Genomic DNA, 27,789 nt, shown 5'->3' with positions numbered 1-27,789 from the left:
AAGAGTGGACAGTGTTCATCTCTCCAGAGAGTGAAGAAGGGACACAGTGCTCATGCATTCCACGCAGAAATGGACTTTGACTCATTATCCCCTAAGGGCCTTATGATGACCCCTGTGGGCACAGTAGTTGCTTGCTGTTCCTTGCAAAATCCCATGGCCATCTGTTGTGAGATAATAATCTAACTTGAGAGAGTACTGCAGGGTTGTAGTTACTGTCCCAGACTTCCTGTTGACCTCTGGCCTGGTAAGCTAGTCTCAGTCAGCTGGGGCACAGGGTAGAAGCAGGAGGATTCCAAGTTTTAGACCAGCGTAGGTTGTGAAATGTGAATTAGGTTAGCCCCAGTGGTCAAGTTGAGTAGATCTGGAATTGCCTAGAAGACACATCTCTAGGTGTGTTTGTTAAGGTATTTCCAAAGAGGTTTAACAGCGATGAAAGGTCTGAGCCCAAGGGTCCAAGACAGAACGCATAAGAAAAGGGAGGCCAGATGAACACCAACATTTATTTGTCTCCTACTTCTGACCTCACACTCTTGCTGACGTGTCTTTGCCACAGTGGACTGTATTCACTCAAACTGAGCCCAAATAAACCTTTCCTGAAGTTGAATTTCTCAGATGTTTTGTCACAGCAGCGAAGTGGCTGGCAGAGGCACGGGACAGTATGCACCAGTCTCCTTCAGTCAGTATCAAGGTTGGCTACCTTGATACAGACATCCTGATTTTGTTTTTTTGGTTTTTCGAGACAAGGTTTCTCTGTGGTTTTGGAGGCTGTCCTGGAGCTTACTCTGTAGACCAGGTTCATTCCATAGATAATGCCTACTGTGTGCTTGGGCTTCTGCTTAATGCTTTACATACTTATTTATTCCGTTCACACAGCAACCATGGGTTAGCATGAGTGCCCAAAACTTAAGATGTAATGTATCTGTCCCTGTTGTGCCCAAATTCTGAACCCCAAAATCACTAAGAGGCCCATTTCGATGCAAAAACAAAGAGTCTTTCATTGTAGATGTTTAACGAGCTAACCCCATTAATTCAGGCCCTTCACCCCGCCACCATGGTGAATGGCTGGAGAAAGACCCCAAACAACCTCGAGGCAGGGATCTTAAAGGGCAGGGTAAGGGGAGTGTCTAGGGGTATGAAACAGTCTCAGGATTGGTGTGCTTCCATGTTTGGGTGACCCGCCCTGTGTTGATTGGTCAACTGGTTGTTATGGCCCATAGGCCATCCTGGGGTGGTTGCTATGTTCTGCACGTCACTGTTGTGCACTGTCCGTAAAGCACACCCAGAGCTGTAAAGCACAGCCCCGCCAGCTAACTTCTGATTGGTTCCTTGCCACGAGGAGGGATCCGACCTTAGTGACCAGGACAGGAGCAGCAAGGTCATGTAAGCACAAGTTAGCCTGTAATGGCTGCTAAGATGGGGGACTGGTCACTACACCCCAACCCAAGCCAGGACCATACAGCAAGCAAGTGGGATTAAGAATTCCTTAGTGAGGGCTGGAGAGATGGCTCAGAGGTTAAGAGCACTGGCCTCTCTTCTAGAAGTCCTGAGTTCAATTCCCAGCAACCACATGGTGGCTCACAACCATCTGTAATGGGATCTGGTGCCCTCTGCTGGCCTGTAGGCATACATGCAGACCAAATGTTATATACATAATAAATAAATAAATCTTTAAAAAAAATTCCTTAGTGAGTACCAGCCTATAATCCACACTGCCACAGAAGCTAGGAAACAAGGAGGACCCTAAGAAAGACAGACATACCTGGTCCCCTGGAGAAGGAGAAAGTGACAAGATCTCCTGAGCTAATTGGGAGCATGGGGGGAGGGGAGAGAGAGTTAGAAGAAAAAGAAAGGGGAGGAAAGGAGGGGAGGAGAGAGCAGGAAGATGGAGTCAGGGGAAGAATAGAGAAGAGCAAGAAAAGAGATACCAGAATAGAGGGAGCCATTATAGGTTTAAAAAGAAATCTGGCACTAGGGAAATGTCCAGAGATCTACAAGGTTGACCCCAACTACAATAGTCGAGAGACTGAAAAACCTCGGCATCAAAGCGCCGGGCACTGAACCGAACCGTCTGCCCAAGAACCGGGGCCAGACCACTGGCTGCAAATGCAAGAGGTGATTTATTGAGTACACAGACGCCTGCGGATGCTACTGCAACTCAGGTGCAGAGCATACCGGGCTTTCAGGGAGTACAATATTTATAGAGTTTCAATGGTTACGTAAATAACAGGCATTTCATTGGCTCATCTTGGGGGCAGGGGTAGTTCCCACGGACTAAGTTTCCTGGTATTACTTTATGAAAGACCCAGGCATACTTCAGCAATTATTATCCTGGTCCCATGACTACTATGGTGATCATAGACACAACTGGGGGCAAGGGTAGTTGCCAAGGACTAGGTGTCCTGGTATTGTCATATGAAAGTTCCCAGCACGCTTCAGCAATTATTATCCGGGTCCCATGACTGCTATAGTGATCACAGACATCCTGTTTTGAGGGTGAGACACCTGGTCTGGGTTTCTTTCATTAGGCAACGGCCTGGCCTTGCTTTTCTTTTCCTAGGGGGGCCCTGGGTAGGGGTCTTTCAGGATACCTTAAATGTCCTTCCCTGATAACAAGATTGATGACTACCTTATATGCCTTCCTAGAGCCTTCATCCAGTAGCTGATGGAAGCAGACACAAACACCCTGGAACTGGAATCCAGTTTCAGAGAGGGAGGAGTGATGAGCAAAGGGGTCAAGACCAGGCTGGAGAAACCCACAGAAACAGCTGACCTGAACAAAGGCTTGCTCATGGACCCCAGACTGATAGATGACCCCCTGAATGAGGATATCAGTTAGGAGGTCTGGTTAATCTGTGGGACCTCTGATAGTGGATCAGTATTTATTCCTAGTATAGGAATGGACTTTGGGAGCCCACTCCACATAGAGGGATACTCTCTCAGCCTAGACACATGAGGGAGGGCCTAGACCCTGCTCCGAATGATGTGACAGACTTTGAAGATCCCCCATGGAAGGCCTCACCCTCCCTGGGGAGCAGAAAGGGGATGGGATAGGGGTCAGTTGGGGACAGGGGAGGAGGAGTGGGAGAGGAAAATGGGGTTGACATGTAAAAGAAGCTTGTTTCTAATTTAAATTTTGAAAAAAAGGGGGGAAAAAGAATTCCTTAGCCCTTCAAAAAAAAGCCCTTCCTGTTGTATGCTTTCATTAGCATTGCCTCCCACCACTGTGGCTCTTTGCCTGAAGGAATTCCTACTAGGGATTTCTGGGTAGCAGCTATCCCAATTACTTTTAGAATAAACTCTACCCAGATTATTGAGGACTAAACTGACACTTAGGAAGAATATCTGAAGTTTCCTGGTGCACAAGGTATATGCTTCTCTTTTAACTTGTGAGAAATTTTCCTAGTTCACCTCTTATAAACTTCCAATCGAATGAGATTCCTTCCATTAGAATTTGATCATTTTCATCTTTACTGTCTCGGTCTTATGTGTCCATTCCCATCCCTTAGGTAAATATGAACTAGCACCCCACAGTGCTAAGCATCTTGGGAGCAACCAGGCAGACTCATTTTATAAAGCAGCTGCTGTGTATCCTTCATAAGAAAAACATGTAGTACCAATAACTTCCTATGTACAGGAAGTTGAGCTTCATGTCACTGAGGTTAATCAGGCATATTTTTGGAGTCCTCTCCAGCCTCCTCTGTTGTAAAGATCCCTCCTATTCCCACATATTTAATCTAGCCTTGCATGAGAGGAATAATTAAAATACCAATGTAAATCATCAGTATAATATTAATATGACTAAGATGTCAACCCAAACATGGCTCTGTTACTGTCTCCACTTCACAGATGTACAGCAGGGACAGAAAGGCTACAGCACAGTGGATGCTGAGAGCCTGGGCTGTGGAGCCGGATGGTTTAGAGGGAGAGGTATTATTTCTAACCCTGTGGGTGACCCTGCTTCACCATCTAGTGAGTCTGCATGAGATTTAGACTGGAAGAGTAACACCACTTCAGTGAACTTTGCCTTTGCTTTAAAAGAAGAAATTTCCACACATGCTTTTCTAGCCTTTCTTATAAGGATGAGTTTAGTAGGGGTTGGCTTCTGCACAGTAGAATTAACAGCTCACAAAGTTGTCCTCAAAGACTACCAATGCTGAACCTCTTGTTCCTGGTGGCCTTAAACACTCCAAAACCTCCTGAGTTCAATTCCCAGCAACCACATGGTGGCTCACAGCCATCTGTAATGAGATCTGCTGCCCTCTTCTGGCATCAGGCATACAGCCAGGTAGAAAACTGTATACATGATACAAATAAATCTGTAAAAACAAACAAACAAACAAAACAAAAACCACTTCAAAACCCTGAGGTTAGGTCGTATGCTTTAAAATACTAACCCATCTATTGTCCTTCCTTGCTTTTGTGTGGCTTCCTGGGATTACACACATCCATTTCCTCTCCTTTGGGCTTCTATTGATCAGTCAATCATCTCTAAGAAGGATTGCCTTAGAATACCGAAGCCACAGAGGCTTAACTGTCTCCTGCAAGCAGCATAGTGTTTGCACACAACCTACACACATCCTCACATGTCCTTTAAATCAGTTCTTGTTTTTGTTTGTTTGGTTTGTTGGTTTGGTTTTTTTGAGACAGAGTTTCTCTGTTTTGCTTTGGAGGTTGTCCTGGAACTCGCTCTGTAAACCAGGCTGATCTCGAACTCACAGAGACCCGCCCGCCCCTGCCTCCCAAGTGCTGGGATTAAAGGTGTGTGCCACCAATGCCCGGCTTAAATAAGTTGTTGATTACTTGCAATGCAGTGCACAATATGATTTTTACCTTGTCTTTATTCCCTAAACAATACAGTATAATAGTGATACTGTTGTTTGTTTGTTTTACAAATGTTATTCCTAAATAAGGAGTAAGGGCAAGAAAAACATCTATCTACAAATATTCAGTCAAGACACAAGCTTTCCCCAAACATCTATTTGTGTGATCAGTTGAGCGACAAATGTAAAACCCCATGAGTATGCAAAAGCAACTGTTCGCTCATTCTCCACTGTCTGCTTCTTCTGGCTCTGGTTTTGACAAGCTGTTGCAGCCTTGCCAGCACTCGTCAAAAGTGTTCCTTCCCGACATTCCCTTCCATTTTCCCTGTTCTGATGATTTTATTGACAATAGGAAACTCTGCTCATAAATATGCAAATGGACGTAGTTTTCTTTTTTTTCTTGTGAGTGTATTTTTCTTAATGACATCTTCATAGGAGTCAGGGAAATAACCTGTTAGGATGTGTAATGTAGCTGATTTTATACAGTTCTTAATTTTAATGTTGCTCCAAGGTGGCATGAATATTTTAATAAGAAGAGGAATTAGTAGTAGTAGATAAAATGGAAAACCACTTAAGATGATTTATTAAGTGATTATCTGATATACATGTGTAGACCTAAAATGTGAGAATTTAGAAAACACAAAATTAATGGAGACACTGATAAATGGGAGCCAGTTATTTCACTAGTATACGTCATCCATATGGGGTAGTTATTTCAAGAGAGCTAGCTTGTCCTTTCATGTTTCAATTGATTGGATAAATTAATATTTAAGAATTGAATTACTCCTTGTTTTTATACATAAGCATTGATTCTGGTATCAAAATTATTACATTAGTGAATTTAAAAATTGTTTTAAAAGTCATTAAAGTTGTAGAATACACTTACATAAAAACATAATGACCATACCTTACTCTCAACATTAAAGACGAATAAAACATTGTACATAATAAAAAATAAATGTGAAGTGGAGGTGTGTTGAAAAAGCACTTTTAGTTGAAGTTACTCTTCTTAGGCTAAACTCTACATCTTTGTTTTTAGTGAATAAGTATTAGGAGGATGAGGACTAACTGAAGAAAAGCCAGGGATAAAATCACTACAAAATCTGGTATTTCTTAGAAGATATTTTTGGAAGCCCTGAAACCACAGAAAACTTTACTCAGAGTCCTTCTGAGCTGCTTGCACAAACTTTCAAGTGGTTTCACCCATAGCGGCTGACATTTCATTGAAAACTGATAGGGAAGGGTGCCATTATGGAGCAATTAAGGGGCCCTTCCATTGTTGGTAGCCTCTGGTTCCTGTGATGTCAAGATGAAGGTAAACCACTTACACTGTGTGAAGAAGACAAACACAGATCATTTAGTATTTAGTTCTCAAGCTAGGTCATGCCAGAACATGGAAACCACTTTCAGTATAGACAACTCTTTCAGACGTTGTCAGCTAAAGACAAACATGAGGACAGTGGTGCCCCACAGGGAATGATACCAGCTCTGGACAAAAGTTATTGCAGTAAGCTGGGAGAGGCTCATAGACACAGGGATACTCTAAAATGTGAGGAGACTCCATAGAACAGGGCCCTAGGGATAAATCCTCCTAATACACCCCCTTCCTTCTCTCTTTACTACTCCCTGGAACTCCACTGGCTGAACTTAGTTCCACAGAGGACAACAGAGATAACCCAGCAGCTCAACCTCTAAACTTAGCAGAACAGAGAGGGTTAGGGATCAGATCTGACAAGACATAGGATTCCAGCCTTGGTGTCTGGGCAGAAATATAGTCATGTGAGGCATCTGATGGGCATTTCATTACTCCTGTCTCTGAGAGACTAGAACCACAGCCTAGCACCTTAGACAAGGAGGGACTTCTGGGGTATTAGTTACTAGAATTGACACACTATTGCAAAGCTGTTGATGACTGTTTGCAGGTCAGTAGCTGAGGACCATTGCCAGGGTCTACTGGGGATCTCAATTCTCTCACCTTAAAATATAAATATCCTTTTCATGTACTCCAGAGGATTAAACATGTTAATGCAGATTAAATGCTTATAATAGTTAACGTACATTCATACATACTTAACACATACATAGGAGGAGAGAACTCGATAAATTCTAATTGTGGAATTATTATTACAAGATTGGAAAGATCTGAGAGTATCATGTAAAGTAGAACAAGAAGCTAAAGTAAGTCTTTATAAGTAATGGTTACATTGAGGACAAGGCATGTTATCACTATATAGTCTTCAGAGTAGCCTCAATAAAAGTGCATCTACAAACCCTAATTGAAGTGGGTTTCTTTCCTTTCCCGCCATGGAAACCTAAAATGATTCAAGTCTGTAGTTCCTCAACCATATTTAATTATTTTTAGGCTCACACATACTCTCCAATCTAATTTAAATAACATCATAGTTGGGCAGCATGTTGACCTATTCTGAAGCATATTGAGAGCTGGTAAGATGACTCAGTGGGTAAAGATGTTTATGGTCAAGACTGACGACCTAAGTTCAGTCCTCAGAAGCAACGTGGTAGAAGGAGAGAAGTGACTTCCTCTGACCTCCGTGTGCATGTGTGTGTGTGTGTGTGTGTGTGTGTGTGTGTGTGTAGGTATTTATATCACATATGTATGCATGTACACTGACCATCTTGTTATTCAAAATATAACCGCAACTACTTGAGAATTTTAAATGTGTTTGATGCCACTTGAATTTGGAGAAGCGAGTTGTGCTGCCCACAATGGACACTGGTAAAGCCTAGTAACCTGTTTGTGCTTGTGTTTTATGCTGGAAATTGCTGCTATAACTGGAACACTCAGAGCAGTCAGTTAGAATCCTTCCTATCTTGGCTTCTCTTTCTCTAGCATATATACAGCTTGTGCACAGTGGTAGGAAATAGCCCATCTCTCCATGTTCTACATCGTCAAAAGTCTGGGCTAAACTAGAAATATTTCAGACCTCACTGAGCCAGCCATGGGCTGTGTCGAATGCAATTCCAGTGTTTCAAACACCTTGGGGTTCGCACAGGAAGAGTATCCAGTTCAGAGTCTGACCTGAGCAGGGCAAGGGAACAGTGTGCATGGACAGAGTTTCATCTCTGTGTAATGCACTGTTCACGCCTCACATTTTCATGTCATTCATAATGCAGATCTCCTATTACAGAGGATGAGGTAACTGAATCATGTTTTGATAATCATTTAGTTTCCTTCTCTTCAGTGACTTGTTTCTTGGAATTTCAGTTAGCTTTTGAATTCATGCACTAATTATGTCATTGGTTTGCTAAAGGTAAGCAAAAATGGCATTAAATTTTTATGTTTGTAACTACATTTGTTTTCAAGTTACAAAACCTCCCTTTTGTCATATCATTCAGACAATTTTTTTATCATTTGGTTATCTCTTATGTTTTTGTTCCTAACTTGAGGTTATAAGACACTCATGGATCCTAGTCCTGGTTGCTGTAAGATGACATAAGCCCTCTCCTCCCTAAGTTGCTTTCAGTCTGATGTTTACCACAGCAACAGAAAGCTTGAGCAACTGTGAAATCAATTTTACTATGATCTGATCAACACCCCAACCCCCCAACCCCTCCACTCAGCATTCTACTTTCTTTCTCTATAAATTTGGTTTCTGTGTACCTCATATGAATGAAATCATGTTGTACTTGTACTTTGGGAACTAATTCACATATAGTTGTTACTATTGCATTGCTGTGAACAAATATCGAATATAACAACTTAGTAGAGGTAGAATATATTTCAGCTCATGATTCCAGAGTACTCATTCCAGGGCCACTTTACCTGTATATTTGAGCAAACGTGGCAGACAAGAAGTGGGGGGGGGAAAGGAACAGCAGGTGCCTTTGGATAAAATATCCTCAAGACCAGCCTCTCCCAATGACCCTTCCTCAAGATGGAGCCTGCCTCTTTAAATAGCCATAATATCTCAAAACCCAGCATCTGGGCTTTTGACACACTTGACTGGAGGCACCCCCAGAAGCTCAGCTTATTTATTATGTATAGTTGAACATGGAAGTGAGGTTCTTGCATACGGCTGAACAAGGATTAGCCTACTAGGTAGGAACAGTATCTATAGGCGAGCAGGCTCCAGGCTGTAAACAAGAGGAGGAAGTTATGGTGAACATTTTCTGCACTCACTGTCAACATCTGCACTTAGAGCCGAGGAAGGCTTTGCTGTTCCTCTGAGCCACATCTAGGGAGGAAGGCTTTGCCATTCCCATGGCACGGAAGCATTAGGGTCCCCAACTTGGTCACGCCTACATCAACCGTACACAATGCTCATTTACATTTGAACTACACAGACATCAAGGTTCGTCTATACTGCAGCACATGTCAGAAATTCTTTTCAAAACCAAACGGCATGATGTACATACACACTCCTTTTGCTTGCCAATTCCTCTGGTGATAAGACACCTAGGCGCCTTTCAGCTACTATGGCTAATGCTCCCGAGAACATAGGGACACGCAATCTCTTCACGGTTCTGGTTTCACAGCAACTGCGCCACTTTATATTACCACCACAACGTGAAGTTCTCAGTTTCTCCATATTGCACCAATACTTGAGGTTTTAGTTTTCTTGTCAGCTGTCATGCTAATGAATATATGGTAGTATCTCACTCGTACTACCCTCATTTATTTGCCCTCATTATATTAATTTTTTAGTCAAGGTCGGGGAGTGATTTGTAGTTGTTTCTCTTTTCTGCCATTGATTTCCAGGGATCACACTCAGATCATTGGGCTTAGTGGGAGGGCATCTTTACATCTTTATACACTGAACCAGCTTGCTGGCCCTCGTGATTTTGACCTGCATTTTCCTTATAGACGTAAGGTCGTCTTTTTGGAGATTAGTGTAATTGTATCATTTCCCCTTTGTGTATATACCCAGAAGTGGCATAGCTTGATTGTATGCAGTTTTTATTTCTATCTTTTTGGGCAATCGCCATACAGATTTTCATAGTGACTGAGCCACTCTATACTCCTACCAACCGGGAACAGGATCCCTTTTCCCTACATCATTTGAGTCGGCTTTCATTTGCGTTTTCAATCATAGCTGTTCTGACCAATGTGAGTTGAATCTCAGTGTATTTTTAATTTATGTTTGGAATTTCATAGTGACTGAGCCACTCTATACTCCTACCAACCGGGAACAGGATCCCTTTTCCCTACATCATTTGAGTCGGCTTTCATTTGCGTTTTCAATCATAGCTGTTCTGACCAATGTGAGTTGAATCTCAGTGTATTTTTAATTTATGTTTGGAATTTTGAAAATGGATCTCACTATGTCACCCAGTCTGGCCTTGAACACAAGATCCTCCTGCCTTCATCTCTGCAGGCTAGCATTCCAGGGTTACACCCCCATTCCCAACTATAATGTTATCTTGAAAACTCCCCTCTTTACATTAGTAACTATAACTTACAAAAACTTGTACTCCACATTTATTATGAATTTTGTGAATAATAAAGTTTGAGTAATATGTTTGCTAGTATAGTAATTTGGTGAAATGTTACTGTTTGCTCAATATTCTGCATATTTCATGAAGATCCATACGCTCAATGTCTTTTCAACGTTTTATTATTTATAATTAAATGCTTATGAAAACAAACCAACTAAAGCAGATACGCTGGAGGTAGTGAGACCTAATATGCTGCATCAGTTATACACTGCCAAGGTTAAATATCACCACTGCAGCCTTACTGATAAGAGTGAGTCACTTGTTCCTAAGACGTCAGAGTTTTCCAGAAGAAAAACACCTTTTAAAGCAAACCTCAATCCTAAGCAGTTCTTAATTGGTTTCTCAGGAATACTTTCATTTTTGATCCTGGTACTGACAACTGTTATTAATATATTTTCCTAGACGTACATAACTTCAGTACTCTGTGATACTGTTAATATGAGTTTATGATTTTAAAAGATCATTGATTCTGCATAGCTATTTGACAAGAAAAACAGATGGGAATTGCTTTCATACTATGTGATTTTCTTTTAAGCCAACTTACTACACATCACAACATGAGCATCTTGATGGCCATGTAAAGCTGAAAGTCTCTGAGTCAGGTGGGAAATGTCTGAAGATTGGCTGCTGGGGGAGACACAGCAGGAAGCGTTCTGTGGACGCTTGAGCGGGCAGCACACCACACAGCCGCCTGATGCACCAACCCTGTTTTGTTTTGTTTTGTTTTGTTTTGTTTTTAAGGAGAAGCGTTAGCTGCATGCAGAGGAGCAGCACCTACATGGGAGTCTCTGCCTTTGACGGTTCCAGAACGCCTGTGCTGACCAGCTGAGAAAATGCAGAAGACCTTGCAGACAGATGAAATTACCGATAACCAAGTTCTTAGAAAAAGAAAGAGGAAAAGGACAGAGACGGTGAACTCAGAAAATGCAAACAGTGCCGTGGATACTGCACAGGTCGGTTTTCTGTCGCTTTGATTTAATCTCCTTATCGAGATCAACCGCAGTCTACACTTCCTGTCGTTGCTTTTCTCTCCTTTTCCAGTAATTTGTGTTTATTCTTTATTCATGTAGGAGAAGATGGTTTCTGTTATTTGCTTTTGTTTTTAACTTCAGTTAGAAACACAGTCAATGGGCAGTTTGCCTACTTCATTTCAGCCAGGACCATATAAGTCATTGTTCAAATTTTGTTTGCTGTTCTGTACAATGACAGATCATCAGACTGTCTGAAAATATTTTTCCCCACAAAATACTTTGTGGAAGTTGGCATATTTCTTCATTAAGACATTCTCTTTGCTCTCCGTCTAGAACCTAGATCGTGGCCACCCCCACCACCTCATTCCCTTCCTACACTTTGGACAACTAACCGACATGTTCATTCTCTATTTTTATTTATATGTCTTTAAACAGTCACATATTTGTTCGTGTTTTGCTATACATGTAACACGTTCTTATTTCTTTAAATATTACACTCTCATAACTCAAATATTTCAATAGTAAATAGTGGTGCCTCCCTCATATTCCCAGCTCCCGTCCACTCTGCCCGTATTCCCGGCTCCCGTCCTCTCTGCTCGTATTCCCGGCTCCCATCCTCTTTGCTCGTATTCCCGGCTCCCGTCCACTCTGCCCGTATTCCCGGCTCCCGTCCACTCTGCCCGTATTCCCGGCTCCTGTCCACTCTGCTCGTATTCCCGGCTCCCGTCCACTCTGCTCGTACACCACTTCACTCCACTATTGCGTCTCTGTCCTCCTGCATTTCTTTATTTACAGTAAAATATAATTTACCATACACACTGCTGTGTACTTTGCTTTGCCACTTACCACTTAAAGATCTTCCCACTGGCAGACAGCTTTTCTTTTTACAAGCTCTGTTATCCTACTGCCTAAATGCACCATATGTGGAATGGTTTTCTGGTTTCTTCATGTTGCAGTGCACATTGCACTGGAAAATACTATGTGCATGTCATTCAGTGGCACATGGATATCATTATATCAATCTTAATTTGTCTCTGATTTTTCAAAAAGCACTGCATTTTTCCAAAAATTATTTATAAGACTCAATATTATGAGATACATGTAAATCATAAAACATGTTCTGTAAAGAAACAAATTAGCATTACCATCAGCTTATATAGTTATACACTTTCGGTTATTTTTAAGGCTGGAACAACTAAAAATCTGTGGATTTAGCACAACTATACCCCACCAGTTGTCTCTGTGTGAAATACATAGAGGATGACTTGTGGATTAGGAATTGTGTACTTGTTTCTATTCATTTCACTAGACATTGTAAGATTGCATGAATTAAACACATTCGTGAATAACTCCAAGTCACCAGTAATGCACTGGTGTCACATTGGGAAGAGAAATAAAGGCACTCCCTCTTTGAGTCATTTAACCAAGAGTGAGTCCAGATTTGAAGTGTCTTCTTCATGCTCCCCGTGTCACCTGTCTGTATGTTGTTTGAGCCTGAAGGCTGTCTTGTGAATCTGTCCCTGTGTCTGTCCCTGTGTGACTGTCTGCCCTGTCTTTGGGTCTCTGTCTTCTGTGTGTCTGTCTGTCCTGTCTTTGGGCCTCTGTCTTCTGTGTGTGAGACTGTGTCTGTATGTCTGCTGTGTGGCCGAGGTGTGGCTCTGTCTTTATTGAGCTGCATAGAAAGCATCACACAGGGAAGGAATGGGACTCTTTCCCATTCGTTCTTACAAGAATCCTTCTTACGGGAATCTTCAACAGAGTTTTACAAGGGATGACATTACCGTCTCCAACTGACTCAACTGACCCAGACAACAAACATTGTTGATCAACCAATGTTCATAAACGGATACTTTCAACCTTTATGGAAATTTGGAAAGGTGCTTTCAACCTCTGTGTTGGCTGCCTTCAGCAAATGACACACAGTGATACTCCAGTCAGAGGCAAGAAGAGTACATAATTTAAGATGATAGCTATGCATTAGCTTAGGTCGGGAAATCCAACTAATTCTCATGCTTACATGCATTAGCTTACGTGGGAAATCCAAGGCAAGTAAGATGGACTGAGACATTATTCTCTTAAAGGTAGTTTGTTTATTTGTTTTAAGACTGAATAGAGAGTAGGATAGCAATCTTTAATCTTAAGTGACCTCAAAGTGTATTATTAACTCTGGCTGTGAGGTCCAGCAAAAGCTTCAGTCTCATAGAATGTAAGAGATATTTTCATAAAATTGCATTGCCATCTAAGATGGTTTTCTGAAGGTTCTCTACACACACACACAGTAAACATGCCCAGGGGCAGTGCACAGGCTTTTTTGCATTTATACTTTCTTATCAATATTATCAGCATTGATATTATTAGTATTAATATCCATATTTCTTATTTTCATCAGTATCTTATTGTAACTTGCTAGTGTGGACTTGAAGGTGCCCACGGGTAAAATTAGCACATGCTCTTGAGGCCTGTATGGTGTTGTGTCTGGCACTTCGCTGTCCTCAAAAATCTTAATGCCATTCCAAACTACTTAATTATGTCTGTTTCCATTGCAGTCACTCCAATCAGAGATCTTATATGGTTAAAGATCTTGGGCCTAAAAGCCCTCTTCTTTTATCATTGTGTCTATATTTAACCCCTTTTCTCACCAATTTATAACAGTTACCCAAAGGCCTTATGAAACAAAGTATTTGAAGGTATCCCTTGACTCATCTCATTGGCTGAATACCATCATCAGAGATCACGCAGGAAGGCTCTGGAGAAAACCAAGGTGAAAGTCTACCTGCTATTGACCTACGGAAGTAGTTGTGGAAGTTGTCTCTGGTCTTGAAGGTCACCATTACATGGGAGCTGTAGTGTTGATGAATCTCACATTGTTCCATCTCGCTCAACACACAGCGCTGTCTCTGTGTCTAACAACTGCTAATGATTTCAAGAAAAGGAGACTCAGGCAGGAAGCTCTTCATTCCTCTAAGGTTATGCAGCAGCAATGGCACATGTTGTTTCTGGTTGTGTAGGGACAGTGTAGCCACAGTGAGTAGCATGGAAATATGGGAAATGAAGTCTTCAGCTAAGAGCTCTGTGTCCTACTCAATGCCTATTTGCAAGAAGGAGCGAGAGAACATAGCTATGAAACAGTGAGCTCTGTCTTCCTCTGCCAACTTTTCTTTGGGGTTCTGGCTCTATTCTGGTGGGTTTTCCTGTTCAATTCCCATTGTCTGGACTATTTAGAAATCACTCTGTTGTAATTAAGTTTGAAAGACAGCAATTCATCAAATTCAGCATTGTCTTCCTTTCTCTCTCCCTTCCTTCCTCTGGTGATCTTGCCTGAATTCCTTTCTTTCTGGAACTTTCTAAAACTTAATAATAAGAACAAAACTAATTACTACACATGGAGTTCTTGTCTGAACAGACACTCTTCAGTTTTCAAAATACCTTTCATTCATATTTAATCAAATGCATCATTTTCCCCTAAGATTTGTACATATAATCAGAGTACATTAGCTATGGTAGTTTGTATTACTATTGTATATATTGCAATTGTATATATCCACACGAATTCACATACAAACAATGAAATACATATTTATGTGTTTACGAGAGTTGAATATACATATGACAAATCATACCAAAGTTTGGCTACATTTTCCTGTGACTGATCTCATCAGGCTTTCCGTTCTCTATTACTTCTTGATAAGACCAAACCAAAAACAAAACCAAATCAAGCAAGAAAACCTAAACTTTTCCGTTCACCATGAAACATTCCTTTTGAGCTGTTGCTATGCTAACTTAGTCACCTCAAGATTTAAGTGTCAACCAATCCTACATTCTTAGCCTCCTTCACTACACTGTTTTCCTTGGGAAGTGATTCAGGCTTGGGAAGGCTTGAGTATCATCTCAACATTGGGGAGGGACGTATCCTTTCTACCAAAGTTCTTAATGCCCCTGACTAGTCTCGAGGTATTCATTAGGGTTCCCAATGAGCCCACCCTTCCAGGCCCACTGGGGATACTGTTGGCTCCACCCCCAAGCTTCGGCAGCTTGGCACCCTTGGCCACCTGCCGCAAGACCCTGGCATTTTGTGTAGCCTCTTGCTACATGCTCTCTTTTTATCAGTTCCCCAAACACTTGTCTGTCTCCTGACTAGGACACGAGGACCCTTTTGAATTTCTAGCTGCTTTGCACAAGCGCTGGAGAGTCTGGATGCTAGATTTCATCCACTCGTCTAAGCATCTCTCTGACTGTTTCTGATCTATGACCCAGAGAGGCAACGTGCTGCCCCAAAGTTATTCTGGACCCAAGCCTCTTTAGAGACTAGAGAAAAGGGATGACAAAGAAGGAGCTAGTCTGCGGCCCATTGCCCCTCCCTAACATGGATGTTTACCTCTGCGTCCCCACTCCTGAAATTCTGACAAAAGAACCAGTGAAGAAGGAAGGCAGACATTTGACTTTGATTTTCTGAAATTCCTGTACTGTATTCTCCAGTCCCGAACTCCGAGCACCAGAATGCCGTATAGCATGAGCTTTCCCTTCCTCTTTTCTACTCTCAGGCTCGTTTTCCAAAAACCTTCATGCTATACACATCTGAGTTCTGGTCTTTATAAATGGCCTTCAACACCAAGATTTCCAGTGATGTGTACAGACACACACACACACTGGTTCTTATGCATGCATGTGTATATTTATGTATGTATACATACATGTATATATACTTAAATGCTTGTGTGTGTGCGTGTGTGTGTGTACATACCAGTTTAGTAATTTCAGGTTTTTTTTAATCTCACCGTCATTTAAGACATTTCCAATTATTGCCTCACTTCTGACCTCAAAACCTAGTTGTAAAACTAAAAGATAAACACAAGGTTTCTTTTGGGAGAATCTGTTCTTTCTTTTCTCTGACACAAAAAGTCACAGAATTAGCTTTGTGACAATCCTAATAGAGAAACTGTGAATGGAAACTAGAAAGGAAAGAATGGAGCCTACCACATCCTACCACATAATAGAGACGGTAAAATTCCTGCCGTGTACAGCCTGGTATTAGATTTATAAAGATCAAATCCCAAGTTGACTAGAGCAGTGGCTCTCAACCTTCCTGATGCTGCAGCCTTTTTTAATACAGTTCCTCATGCTGTGGTAACCCCCAACCATAACATTATGTTCATTGCTACTTTATAGCTGTAATCTTGATACTGTTATGAATCCAAATGTAAACATTTGTGTTTTTCGATGGTCTTAGGTGACCCCAAAGGGGTCGAGACCCACAGGTTGAGAACCACTGGCCTGGAGTATAAGCTTGGAAAAAGAAGCCTGAGACTAGAAAATGAAAAGGTTCTGACATGAAGAAAGCTTCTGATACACACAAATGATAGCGGCACTGCGGTTTGGATGGGGAGACTGGAGAATAAATGCTCTCCTTTTCCTATGCATATGTTTATATAAAAAGAAATAAACTCCAATCAAACCACCTATCCTCAGATAGCCCCTAAACAATGCCTGTCAATCTTGCCTGTAATGTATTCAGTCCCCTCTCTCCCTGCCTCAGGACTTAAGCCTTGCACATGCTAAGCAACTACTCCACCACTGAACTGTGTCCTTAGCCTGCTTTTCAAAGAAAAAGCACACTTACATAATATTGAGTCATATATAAATATCTATTAAATGTTGTAGATTATATATTAGGTATAATACAAGTGTGTAAATAATCAATCATTCACTTCAGTTTCTCGCCTCTGCCTCTCTTTTGGGAAGGGTTTCCGCTGTATTACTTAGAGTGGCCGTGTTTGCCGGAATCAAGTGATCCCCCTGCCTCAGTCTCCTAGGAGCTAGTACCTGTGAGTGCTACTCAATGGCTTGTTTACTTTTTAACTGTACAAATGATACATCATACATTTGCATCTGCAACTTGCTTTTTTCATTCTACATTGCACTAACATGGATTTTCTGTGGTTCTGATTTATCCACTGACGGTGCTGTTTAAATCCCACTGTCTGTGAGACCAGCGCAAGTGCCCTGTCCCCTGCCATGTGACTTATCTACTGTCAGTGCTGTGTAAATCCCACTGTCTGAAACCAGCACAAGTGCCCTGTCCCTGTCCTGACAGTAGACACTGGGAGTGTCTTCCGTTTCTCACCATTATTAATCTTGCTTCATTTGAAAGTCTTGGGCATGTTTTCCTGTATGCACACACAAATATGAGGATCATCTGCAAAAGCACAGAGAAAATACATTTTAAACTTTCTAGAATAATATTACAGCACTTTCCAAAGCAGTGTGCCAAGTTACATTCTTACAGCAACATATAGAGAATTTCAGTTATCCGTGCCCACTCTGTGTAGTTTTGTCAGAGTCCATGGGTTTTGCCCAAATGGTAATTGATGGTGATTGTGACCTTATCTCTGCTCACTAATGAGACTGAATGTCTCTGGGTCTACTGATGAGCCATATAGGTTTTCTGTTCTGTCAAATTCCCCCTTCATATAATTTGCTCATTTTTCCAGTGAGTTGCTGTTTTAAAAACAGTGCAGATATTATATCATATTAATATAACATATAATGTATGTAACATATAATATATAACAACACTGCAGATATCATTTTATAGCTAATTTACCATTGGTTCTTACTGTCTTTTTTCTTGTTCAGTGTGCCATATGAATAGAAGTTCTTTTTAAATATTGCAATCAGAGATTTTATATCTAAGAAATGCCTACACCAAGTTTAAAATCATATATTTATATATCTTATACAATTTTTGCATTTTGCTTTTGATGTATAAATTCTTAATCCGTCTGCAGGGATTTGAATGCAGGTGTGCGTGTGTGTATGCATGTATATGTGTACACTTACGTAAAGACCTATATGTGGGTGTATGTGTGTATGAATCTGTGTATGCTTGTGTATGTATTAGTGCATGCTGAATCTGTGTATGTGAGTGTATGTGTGTGTTGGTGCATGCATATATGTTTAGAATGAGGCCAGCATCCGTTTCTTTACCAATTTTGACAAGGCTGAATGGGCCAACATTCCAGCATCCTGGGTTGAGTAACTCTCACTTCCCAGGTAAGCTGCCAGCCCCCTCTGTCATACATCACAGCTCTCAGGCTCGGGCATCTATTTTTTTGTTACCAGTTGATCCTACTTCTTGGTAATGTTGTCTGTCTCTGTATCAGCACCAAACTGAATCAGTCTGAAATTTTAATAACACTTTAGATTTATAGAGAAGCCTCAATTTCTGATCATTCTTTAAGAACTTTTTGGATATTCTTGGCTGTTGAACTTATAAGTTTATAGACAATTTTTTAAATTTTCATTGGAATTACATTAACTTAATATAGTTTAGCTGGAGGATAATCAATATATTTTTTTTCTTGGTTTTTACGAGACAGGGTTTCTCTGTATTGTTTCGGAGGCTATCGGTCCAGGCCGGCCTCGAACTCACAGAGATCCGCCTGTCTCTGCCTCCCGAGTGCTGGGATTAAAGGCGTGTGCCACCACCGCCCGGCAATGATAATCAATATTTTACCTGTGGCCTTTCATCTGTGAACATTTCCCTCTACATTGAGGGTGTGTCTCAGTAAAGGGTTTTTTGTTGTTGTTTTCCTCATAAAGAGTTTGCACTCTTTTTTGCTTCTCATTAATGACATCTGTTCTCAAAACAAGATACAGGCATGAACATAAAAGATTTAGACTCTGAGACTGGAAAAAGATCAAGATATTCTATAAAAATGTACTTATCCGACTTTTTCCTTACAGCACGGGCGATGACACCAAGGTCTTTCACATGCTCCACAAATGCCCTACCTGTCAGCTCCATTCCTGGCTTTTAATCACCAGAGAATTAAAAAGAACATTTTATGGAAGTCTAAAATGCATACAGAAGAATGCCCATATCAAAAATGTGGTTCCAAGAATTTCTACAAGATTAATTCTGTAGAGAATTAAATCGTCGCCTTCACACAAGAAACCCCTCACACCCTTGCTTAGCTCTGCCCTGTACTTGTCCCTGTGTGTAGCTACTGTCTTACAAACCATGGCCTCTTTTTAAACTGTTCCTCATCATCTGTAGCTGGTGCACGGAGCAAGAGTGTGCTGCCAGCTTGCTAAGATTCCTCTTTCTTTTTCTTTTACTTTCTTTTTTGAAGACAAGGTTTGTTTGTTTATCTGTCCAGTCCAGACTGGTCTGGAGCTCACTCTGTATCTCTGACTGACCTCCTGTCTCTACTGCCAAAGTCCTGGGGCTAAAGACTATGCCACTGTGCCTGTATGCTAACCCAGATGAAGAAAGGTATTCTGATATATTATTTATGATTTATCAAAGCTTGTCTGAGGATTCAGAAAGCAAAGTCAGCCACAAGCCATAGAGGTCAGGTACACACCTTTAATCCTAGCAGCCGGAAACTAGGAGGTGGTAGTACAGACCTTTAATCCTAGGACTCGAGTTAAGAGGTAGACGGATCTCTATGAGTCCAAGGTCACACAGTTCTACACAAGACTGATCCAGTCCTAAAGAGAAACAGAGTTCATGTCTTTAACCCCAGGACTCATGAGAGGTATGTAAGGGCTGGAGAGATGGCTCAGCCGTTAAAGGCTAGGCTCACAACCAAAAATATGAGAGGTATATAAGTCAGATCAGAATTGAGTATGAGGCATTCATTCTCCAGCCACACTGAGAGGTTACAGTCTGAGGCTTGGTGGGAGCTCGTGGACAGGATCAGCCCATTCAGTCTAAGGTGGAGGTAAGAAGCTAATGGCTAGCTGCTTTGCGTTTCTGATCTTCAGCTTGAAGTCTAAACCCCAATATCAGTCTCTGGGTCTTTTATTTTTCCTGTTACAGAAAGGAAGTCAGATTTTGAAGTTCTTGGGACAAGCCAGGCGCCATCTCAGAGGAGCCCAAGTTTGAGGGGTGGCTTTGCTGGGTCTACCACATTATATAATACTGTGTATTTTTCACTGGTTAAGCAGAAAGTCAGAATCCTGACTTCCACTTGAAGAAGATCATGAACCCTTTTCCTCATCTTTCCTGAGGTCTGGAGGCTGGAGGACAAAGCGGGGGCCATGCATTGTGGGAGCTGTATGTGGAAACAGGCATCCATGTGTCTGATTAAGTGGCTTTGGGTTAAAGGAACTACAAGGTGTCTTTTTTTATGCATGCCTTGTGTTTTAGAGAGACCCATATTCAGGAAATGCCTTCCTACCTGGCGAGAGCTCAAGTGATGATGAAACTCCCTTAGCAGAACTGTCCAAGGAGGAACTTTGTACCAAAATCAAAAACCTGAAAGAAAAACTAACCAACATTCGGAAGGAGAACAGCCGGCTTCGACAGTCTTTGGTCATGCTACAAGGTAAACCTTAAAGGGACTGGTCTTTTAGATAAAAGGGACAGTATGGGATTGGTGTAAAATATTGTATTATTGCAGATCCACAGTTAAAAATGGAAAAGAAAATCAGTTCCTGTGAGAGCTCAAAATTTACATTTTAAGAAATCAGGCAATAGCCAAATTTAAATATGAAAGCATCCAGTTATTGCACACATGATTTAGATTGTCTTACAATGTCCCAAATCTTGTATTCATTTAGTAGTACTCAATAAATACTTACTGAACTTAAGCTATTTACATGATGGGCCCCAGAGGGAAAAGAAGAACTAGTCAGACCAAACAAATACACTCCACTACTCCTGTCAGGAAGATTCCAGGAAGTGGGACTGTTGTGATAGACTATGAGCCACTGGTATTGTTGCTTCCATAGACACAAGCTTTTATATTGGGAAAGTGGTTTAAGAGAATGAGTACAGTCTAGAAGCAAATAGAAGAGAAGGATCAGTCTAAGGAAATTAAAATTTAAAAAAAGCTTGATGCTTTTCTTATTTCTGTAGGATCTGTGTTTGTGTTCCGGTTTATTTTATAATGGTGTTGGTCTTAAGCATTTGATTTATCTATATAATGTATTATGATTATACCCACCTCCATTTCCTCCCTTCAGATCCTCCCAGGCCTTCCTAACATACTCCTTCCCCCCCACTCACAACTCCGTATTTACTTTTTTAAAGAATGAAATAGCGGGGCTGGGCGTTGGTGGCACACACCTTTAATCCCAGCACTCGGGAGGCAGAGGCAGGTGGATCTCTGTGAGTTTGAGGCCAGGCTGGACCGACAGCCTCCAAAACAATACAGAGAAACCCTGTCTCATAAAAAAAAAAGAATGAAATAGTGGCTGAGCATTGGTGCTGCACGCCTTTAATCCCAGCACTTGGGAAGCAGTGGCAGGCGGATATCTGTGAGTTGGAGATCAGCCTGGTCTACAGAGCGAGTTCCAGGACAAACCTCTAAAGCAATACAGAGAAGCCATGTCTCAGAAAAAGAAAGAAAGAAAGAAGGAAGGAAGGAAGGAAGGAAGGAAGGAAGGAAGGAAGGAAGAGCGAGCTTCAGTTCACAGTTCAGCACTGTGTGTTTTTTAAACTACTTTTATCTGGCAGTTATGCTACCTTCAGCATCATGATGTGAAACTCCAAGTACACCTAACTTTCTGACAGTGTGCTTCTGTGTACACAACTGGAACAGGTGACACAGGAAAGGAAGTGAGGACCAGCTACCAGGAGGTGTCACAGCCATTCAGACTAGCCTGCTAGCAGCTACGCTAGAACAGTAGCTGTGGAAATGAAGTGGGTAGCTCCGTGGAAACTTGGGGACAGACAGGGTGATAGAGGCTGGAGAGTGAGTGAAGTCGGAGGTTGACAGAAAGGAGTCACTTTTGCCTAAGATATATATCAAATCTAAGAATTTATAGCTTTAAGTACAACAAGCCATGTGTGAGAAGAAGGATGTTTTTTCCATTAACCAACCATTGGGCCTTTAGGTCTTCGCTTTAAAGATCATGATTTTATAATTATTGCTGCTTTCTTTTGGAGACGTCTTCAGAGAACAGTTTCTGTTTTAATGTAATCTGCTCTAGAGCTCCGAATGTGCTGGAAATCAAAGACAAACCATTAGAATAATTGGCTGGAAAGCACTGATTTAGGGTCACACACTTTGATTTTGGTCCCAAATCTACTCACTAGCTATAGCACATTAGTATGTCCTCTTTCTCTATCCTCTCCACCAGTTTCAACTTCCTCATCTACAAAATAGGGTCAATATGTTGTTTCCTTGTTACTATGGGAACTGGATGGAATAAAGAGAACTTCTATGGGCACTGCCCGGCACAAGCTGGGAGATTCAGGAATGGTAACTAGTATTGCCTTCATCTGTTTTGTTTTGTTTTCTTTTTTTTATTGACCACAGCACCAAAGGCTCTGGAAGATGTTATGAGGTTAGGTCTTGTGATATCCCAGCTGAGTTCTTTCTCTGAGAGATTGCTTTAGCCATTCAAGGCCTTTTCTGGTTCCTCATGAATACTTCTGTTAGTTTTTTTCTAGATCTGATTTTTAAGGAATAGTGCATTAGATATGTAGGTTAATTTTGGTATATAGCCATTTTCTTACATTAATTCTACCAATCTAGGGGTGTGAAAGGCCTTTCCATTACCTAGTGTCTTTGAAGTTTTCATTGTGTAGGTCTTTCACTTCTTTGGTTTAGTTCATTCCTAGTTACCTTCATTTTTGGAGCTGTTATGAATGAGATGTTTTTCCTAATGTCTTTCTCTTAGAGTTCATTGTTAGTATACAATGGGGCAACTACAAAACAAACCAACTATTAACAAAGCAAATACTCCAAGGGATGGGAGAAAATCTTTATCAGAGATACTTCAGGCAGAAGGATAATGACCAGAATTCACAACACACACACACACACACACACACACACACACACACACACACACACACACATTAAATACCCAGGAAACAAAAGTACCAGTCAGAAAATGATATACGGAAGTGGACAGTTCTGAAAAGAAACACAAATGGCTAGTAACTATTTTTTAAAGTGCTTAGTATCCTTACTTATGAGAGAAATACAAATTAGAACAACTTTGAGATGTCACCTCACCTTATTCAGAGTGACAGTTACCAAGAAATCTGAAAAATACTGGAAAGGATGTGGGAAATAAGGTCCCTTATTCACTGCTGTGGGAGTGAAAACCAGTATAGACAGTATGAAAATTAGTTTGGAGGTTCCTCAAAAAACTAAAGAGAGAACTACTATTATGAGCCAGCTCTCTCACTCCTGGCTGTAGACACAGAGGACTACATCCTACCACAGAGATGAACCCACACCATGCTCACTGCTTCTAAATCTGCAGTAGTACAGAGATAGAAGTAGTCTAGTATCCACTAGCAGAAGAATGGGTAATGAAGATGTGTGTGTGCACACTGTGGAATAGGATTCAGCTGGAAAGAAAAATGAACTGTGTAGGGAAAAGGATGTGCTGGAAAATATAAAGTTATGTAAGGTGACACAAAACTCGGAAATGAAAAAAAAAGAGACCAAGAAAGGGTCACATTAGGTAGTGAGGAAGAATGGAGTGTAGCCCCTCTGCCTGCCTTATACTGGATATGTGAACTGAACATTCAGTGCATTGAAGTAGCAAGAACCATTTTGCAGTCGTCCCCTCCCCCCCCCGCAAAGAAAAACCCCGCACGTTTCTTCTCTGAGGCAGTGCTTGGGAAGGTCAATCCTTCCTTTTATCCCTCTGACCATCAGTGCACAAGGAGTTAGAGGTGATGTCACTGAACACATTTGCCACAATGACCAGCAAAATGGGGGGGGGTTATAACCTGTCTCCCCTTTTTCTTCTATTGAAAAACTGTATCAAATGATGCTATTAACAGTGTTACTTAATCTGTAAATTGTATTGCTGTAACTAAGATAAAATAATAGGATTTTTATAAAAGAAGAAACAAAAAAGAAAAGGAAGGGAGAGAAACAAAGAGACAGGGAGAGAGAAGCCCTTTAAAGGGTATTCATATAATACTCTCTTCAGGTCCCCATCTGGTATTATTTCTGGGTCCTGTTTGAATCAAGTTCTTTTAATGCCACCAGGGTTACTGTCCGCCGATCACCATTCTCCGTTACGCACCAGTGTAGAGTGCAGGAGGTACAAGATGCCACAGCCTGAAAGGCTAAGAACACAGAAAGGTTCGTTTCGTCAGTTCTGGAAGCTAGAATTCCAAAATCAGGGTGTCAGCAGAGGTGCTGAGGGAGGGCTTTCCAGGCCTTCCGCTTGGCTTCTGGGTAGTCACGACCCAAGGCAGCTGTCTGATGCCAGTCTTCACGTAGTATTCTCTGTCTAACCACTAGGTATTAAAATTCTGTCTATGAGCTTTGATGCTCAGAGTTCTGTCTGCAGTTAGTCAGACTTTCTGTTACTGACAAATTCTTAAACCGAGAAAGTCCGTGTGAGGGAGGGAAGATTTGTTTTGCCTTACAGACTCGGGGGTGTCAATGCATGATCATCTGGCTCCATTACTTTGGGCTCAAAGCAAGATACAACACTTTGGCAAAGACGGCATGGTGTGTCAAAAGCTGCTCACCTTATTGGCAGCCAGGAAGAACAGAGAACAAGGAGCAGGGAACAAGATGCATCCTTCAATGGCATGTCCCAGAGATGCCTTGATTCCTCCACCAAGGCCCCATCCTGCTGTCCATCACCTCCCAACAATGCCCCATGAAGTATCAAGAAATGAATCTACTGGTGACGTTAGAGCCCTTATGACCCAGTCACTTCCCAAAAGGCCCAGATCTGAACATACTGCGTTAGGGACTATGTCTTCAATACATGACCAATGCCCTTCGTAGGGACACTTCATATCCAAACCACAACACATGCCTAGATCTCCCCAACTCCTTGTTCACCGAGACTCATTGCAATCGCAAACTAATACAACTCGAGACTCTTTTCTGACCCCCTTCCTGTATCTTTTCCTCATGCAGGTTCCAGTTCTCAAGCCAAAGTGTTATCCTGTTTCTATATTCCTTTCACTATTTACATTCAAAATAGTTCTAGAATTCAGTCTTTTCTAGAAACCACCCCTGCTAATCGTTAAAAAAAACGTATTATTTCGTGTGTAAGGGTGTTGTTTTGCTTGCATGTTTGTCTGTATACTATGTGTACAATGCCCACGGAAGCCAGAGGGTCAGATCCTCTGGAACTGGAGTTACAGACAGTTGTGAGCTGCCATCTGGGTGCTGGAGTCAAACCCAGGTCCTCTGGAAGAGCAGCCAGTGTTCTTAAACACTCAACCTATGTTGCTCCTCTTCTTCAAGCCACCATTATCTCTCACACAGATCTTATGGCAGCCCATTTATGTGGGATGGCCCAGCCCATTGTGGTTGATGACACCACTAGTCAGATGCTGATACCAAAAATAGGATGAGCAAGCCATGGGGACCAAGTCAGTAAGCAGCACTCCTTCATGGCCTCTGCTCCTGTTCTTGCCTCCAGATTCCAGACCTGAGTTCTGTCCTGGCTTCCTTTTATAATAGAGTTATAAGATACAAGGTAAAGAAAAACCCTCCTCTCCCATTACCGTTGCTTGTGGTGTTTTATTGTGGCAAAAGAAACCCTACGTAAGACGGAGGATCAGTGGGTGAGGCCTGGTTGAAGAATGGAGGACACCGAGGCTGTGCTTTGGAGGGTATCTATGGGCCCTGGTCCTTGCTCTGATTCTCTCTCTCTACTGCCTGGATGCCATGAGGTGAGCAGCTCTTCCCCCACATACCTGTCTGCCACTGTATTTCTGCAGTGGCCTAAAAGCAACAGAGCCAACTAACTGTGGATGAAAATCTCTGAAAGAGTGAGCCATAAGAGATGAGGAAAGGAGGTTGATGGGGCGGGGACAAGAGGAGAGGAGGGAGGGGAGATTGTGGTCTGTATGTAAAGTAAATGAAAAAAAAGTTAATTAAATTTTAAAAAATCTGTCGTCTCTTAAAGCTGCTTAGGTCAGATACTTGGTCACAGTGACAAAGATTTAACCAACTCAGATTCTAATAAGGGAAGGGTCTGAGAAGAGATCATGTGTTATCTCATATGTGGCTAAGTTTCCCAACAACTCTTTAAACTTAGAACCAGGGCTGTTTGTCAGTGGATCCCCTGAGAATAGCAGGATGTGTATGCCACTGTGGAGAGGCAAATGTGAGCATGCTATGTGTGTGAGAGACATTTGTAGCATCCCTGACTGATAGAATGGACAAGCAAATGCAATGGGAAAGGAAGTACATGGTATCACATTCGTGCAGCCAGGAATCAGAGTCCACTGAAAACTCAATTTAGTAAGTCCTCATAAATCACACTTTTCCACAGCACTTAACTATCTCAGAAAGCTTAATTGAAACATGTTTCGATCCCCCTCCCATCTTGAAATGTTACCAAAAGTAAATTAAAAAAAAAAACAGAAGCACAAGGATCAAGAAAACTCTAAAAAAAAAGATCACAAATGTGAATGATGCCAATGAAATTTTAGAAGCTGAAAAGCAGACGATGAATGCTGACTGACTTGGCCTGGGGAAAAGAGAAAATTCTCAACATTGTGACTGAGACCATGGTGAAGGACAGCAGTGGCCAGTTTAAAACAAAGTAAGCCAAACATCATGCTGAGGAACTGACAAAAAGCCTATAGGAATCGGACTTATGAGAAGCTAATGGCATGAAAAACAAAGGAAAAGCCTGCACACAGACACATTCGCCGGGCGTTGGTGGCGCACGCCTTAATCCCAGCACTCGGGAGGCAGAGGCAGGCGGATCTCTGAGTTCGAGGCCGGGCTGGTCTACAGAGTGAGTACAGGACAGCCTCCAAAACAATACAGAGAAACCCTGTCTCGAAAAACCAAAACAAACAACAACAACAAAAAAGAAAACCCACACATTCATCGGTGCACTATCATTTCTGGACCATAGGAGAAGACAGGGTTTTCTCTCAAGAGAACCAAAGCTATGGATTCAGGGACATTTGGCACATCTAAGAAAAAAGAACGTATGATTATTTAAGAAATTATTCTTGCACAGGCTAATGAGATGACTCAAAGGGTATGTGCCACCAAGCCTAGAGACCTGAGTGTGATCCCCAGAATCACATGGTGGAAGGTAAGGACTGACTGCTGCAGGGGTTTCCTCTGACCTTCACATGTGCAGTATGGCACATGTATGCACACATGCAGACACATGCGCACACATAATACAATAAAATATAAAAAATACATGAAAACATCTAGCATGGAAAACAGAGGAAATAAATACAAGGCAGCTATTAGAAGAAAGCTCCATGAAACAAGACCAGAACAGTTCTAAAAATGAATATTCAAAGAACCAGAATTTAGAATCTCAACAGGCAGCTGGGTGTTGGCAGCGCATGTCTTTGATCCCAGTACTCAGGAGACAGAGGCAAGCGGATCTCTGTGAGTTCGAGGCCAGGCTCCAAAGCCACAGAGAAACCCTGTCTCAAAAAACCAACCAAACAAAAAAATCTCAACAGGCTATTCTGAAGGGAAAGTTCATAGAACATTATGGTATCAGAGCAAGAAGACAAAGAAAAAGGAACTAAACGTTACTAAGCAAATACAGAATTAGTCTTGACACCCAAACAAGGAACCTTAAGAAACAGAAGTATAAATTATGTT

At 41.6% G+C, this 27,789-nt stretch overlaps 1 protein-coding gene across 4 annotated transcripts in view; it reads left to right on the top strand.

Annotated features, from left to right (window-relative positions):
• Bend6 (BEN domain containing 6) overlaps positions 1 to 27,789 on the top strand; it is a 53,541-nt gene that overhangs the window by 9,921 nt on the left and 15,831 nt on the right. For all 4 annotated transcript variants that reach the window (XM_021230325.2, XM_005075417.3, XM_021230326.2 and 1 more), the window contains exons 2-3: positions 11,019 to 11,230; positions 20,403 to 20,580. In XM_021230325.2, coding sequence (XP_021085984.1) covers positions 11,111 to 11,230; positions 20,403 to 20,580 — 298 coding nt within the window. In that variant the 5' untranslated portion in view covers positions 11,019 to 11,110. The remainder of the gene's footprint in view (positions 1 to 11,018; positions 11,231 to 20,402; positions 20,581 to 27,789) is intronic.

Source organism: Mesocricetus auratus, unplaced genomic scaffold (assembly GCF_017639785.1).
Source record: "Mesocricetus auratus isolate SY011 unplaced genomic scaffold, BCM_Maur_2.0 Super-Scaffold_100021, whole genome shotgun sequence".
In the NCBI taxonomy this organism is placed as follows: Eukaryota; Metazoa; Chordata; class Mammalia; order Rodentia; family Cricetidae; genus Mesocricetus; species Mesocricetus auratus.
Note: the sequence above shows the minus strand (reverse complement) of the source record. Positions and strands in the feature narration are given on the sequence as shown.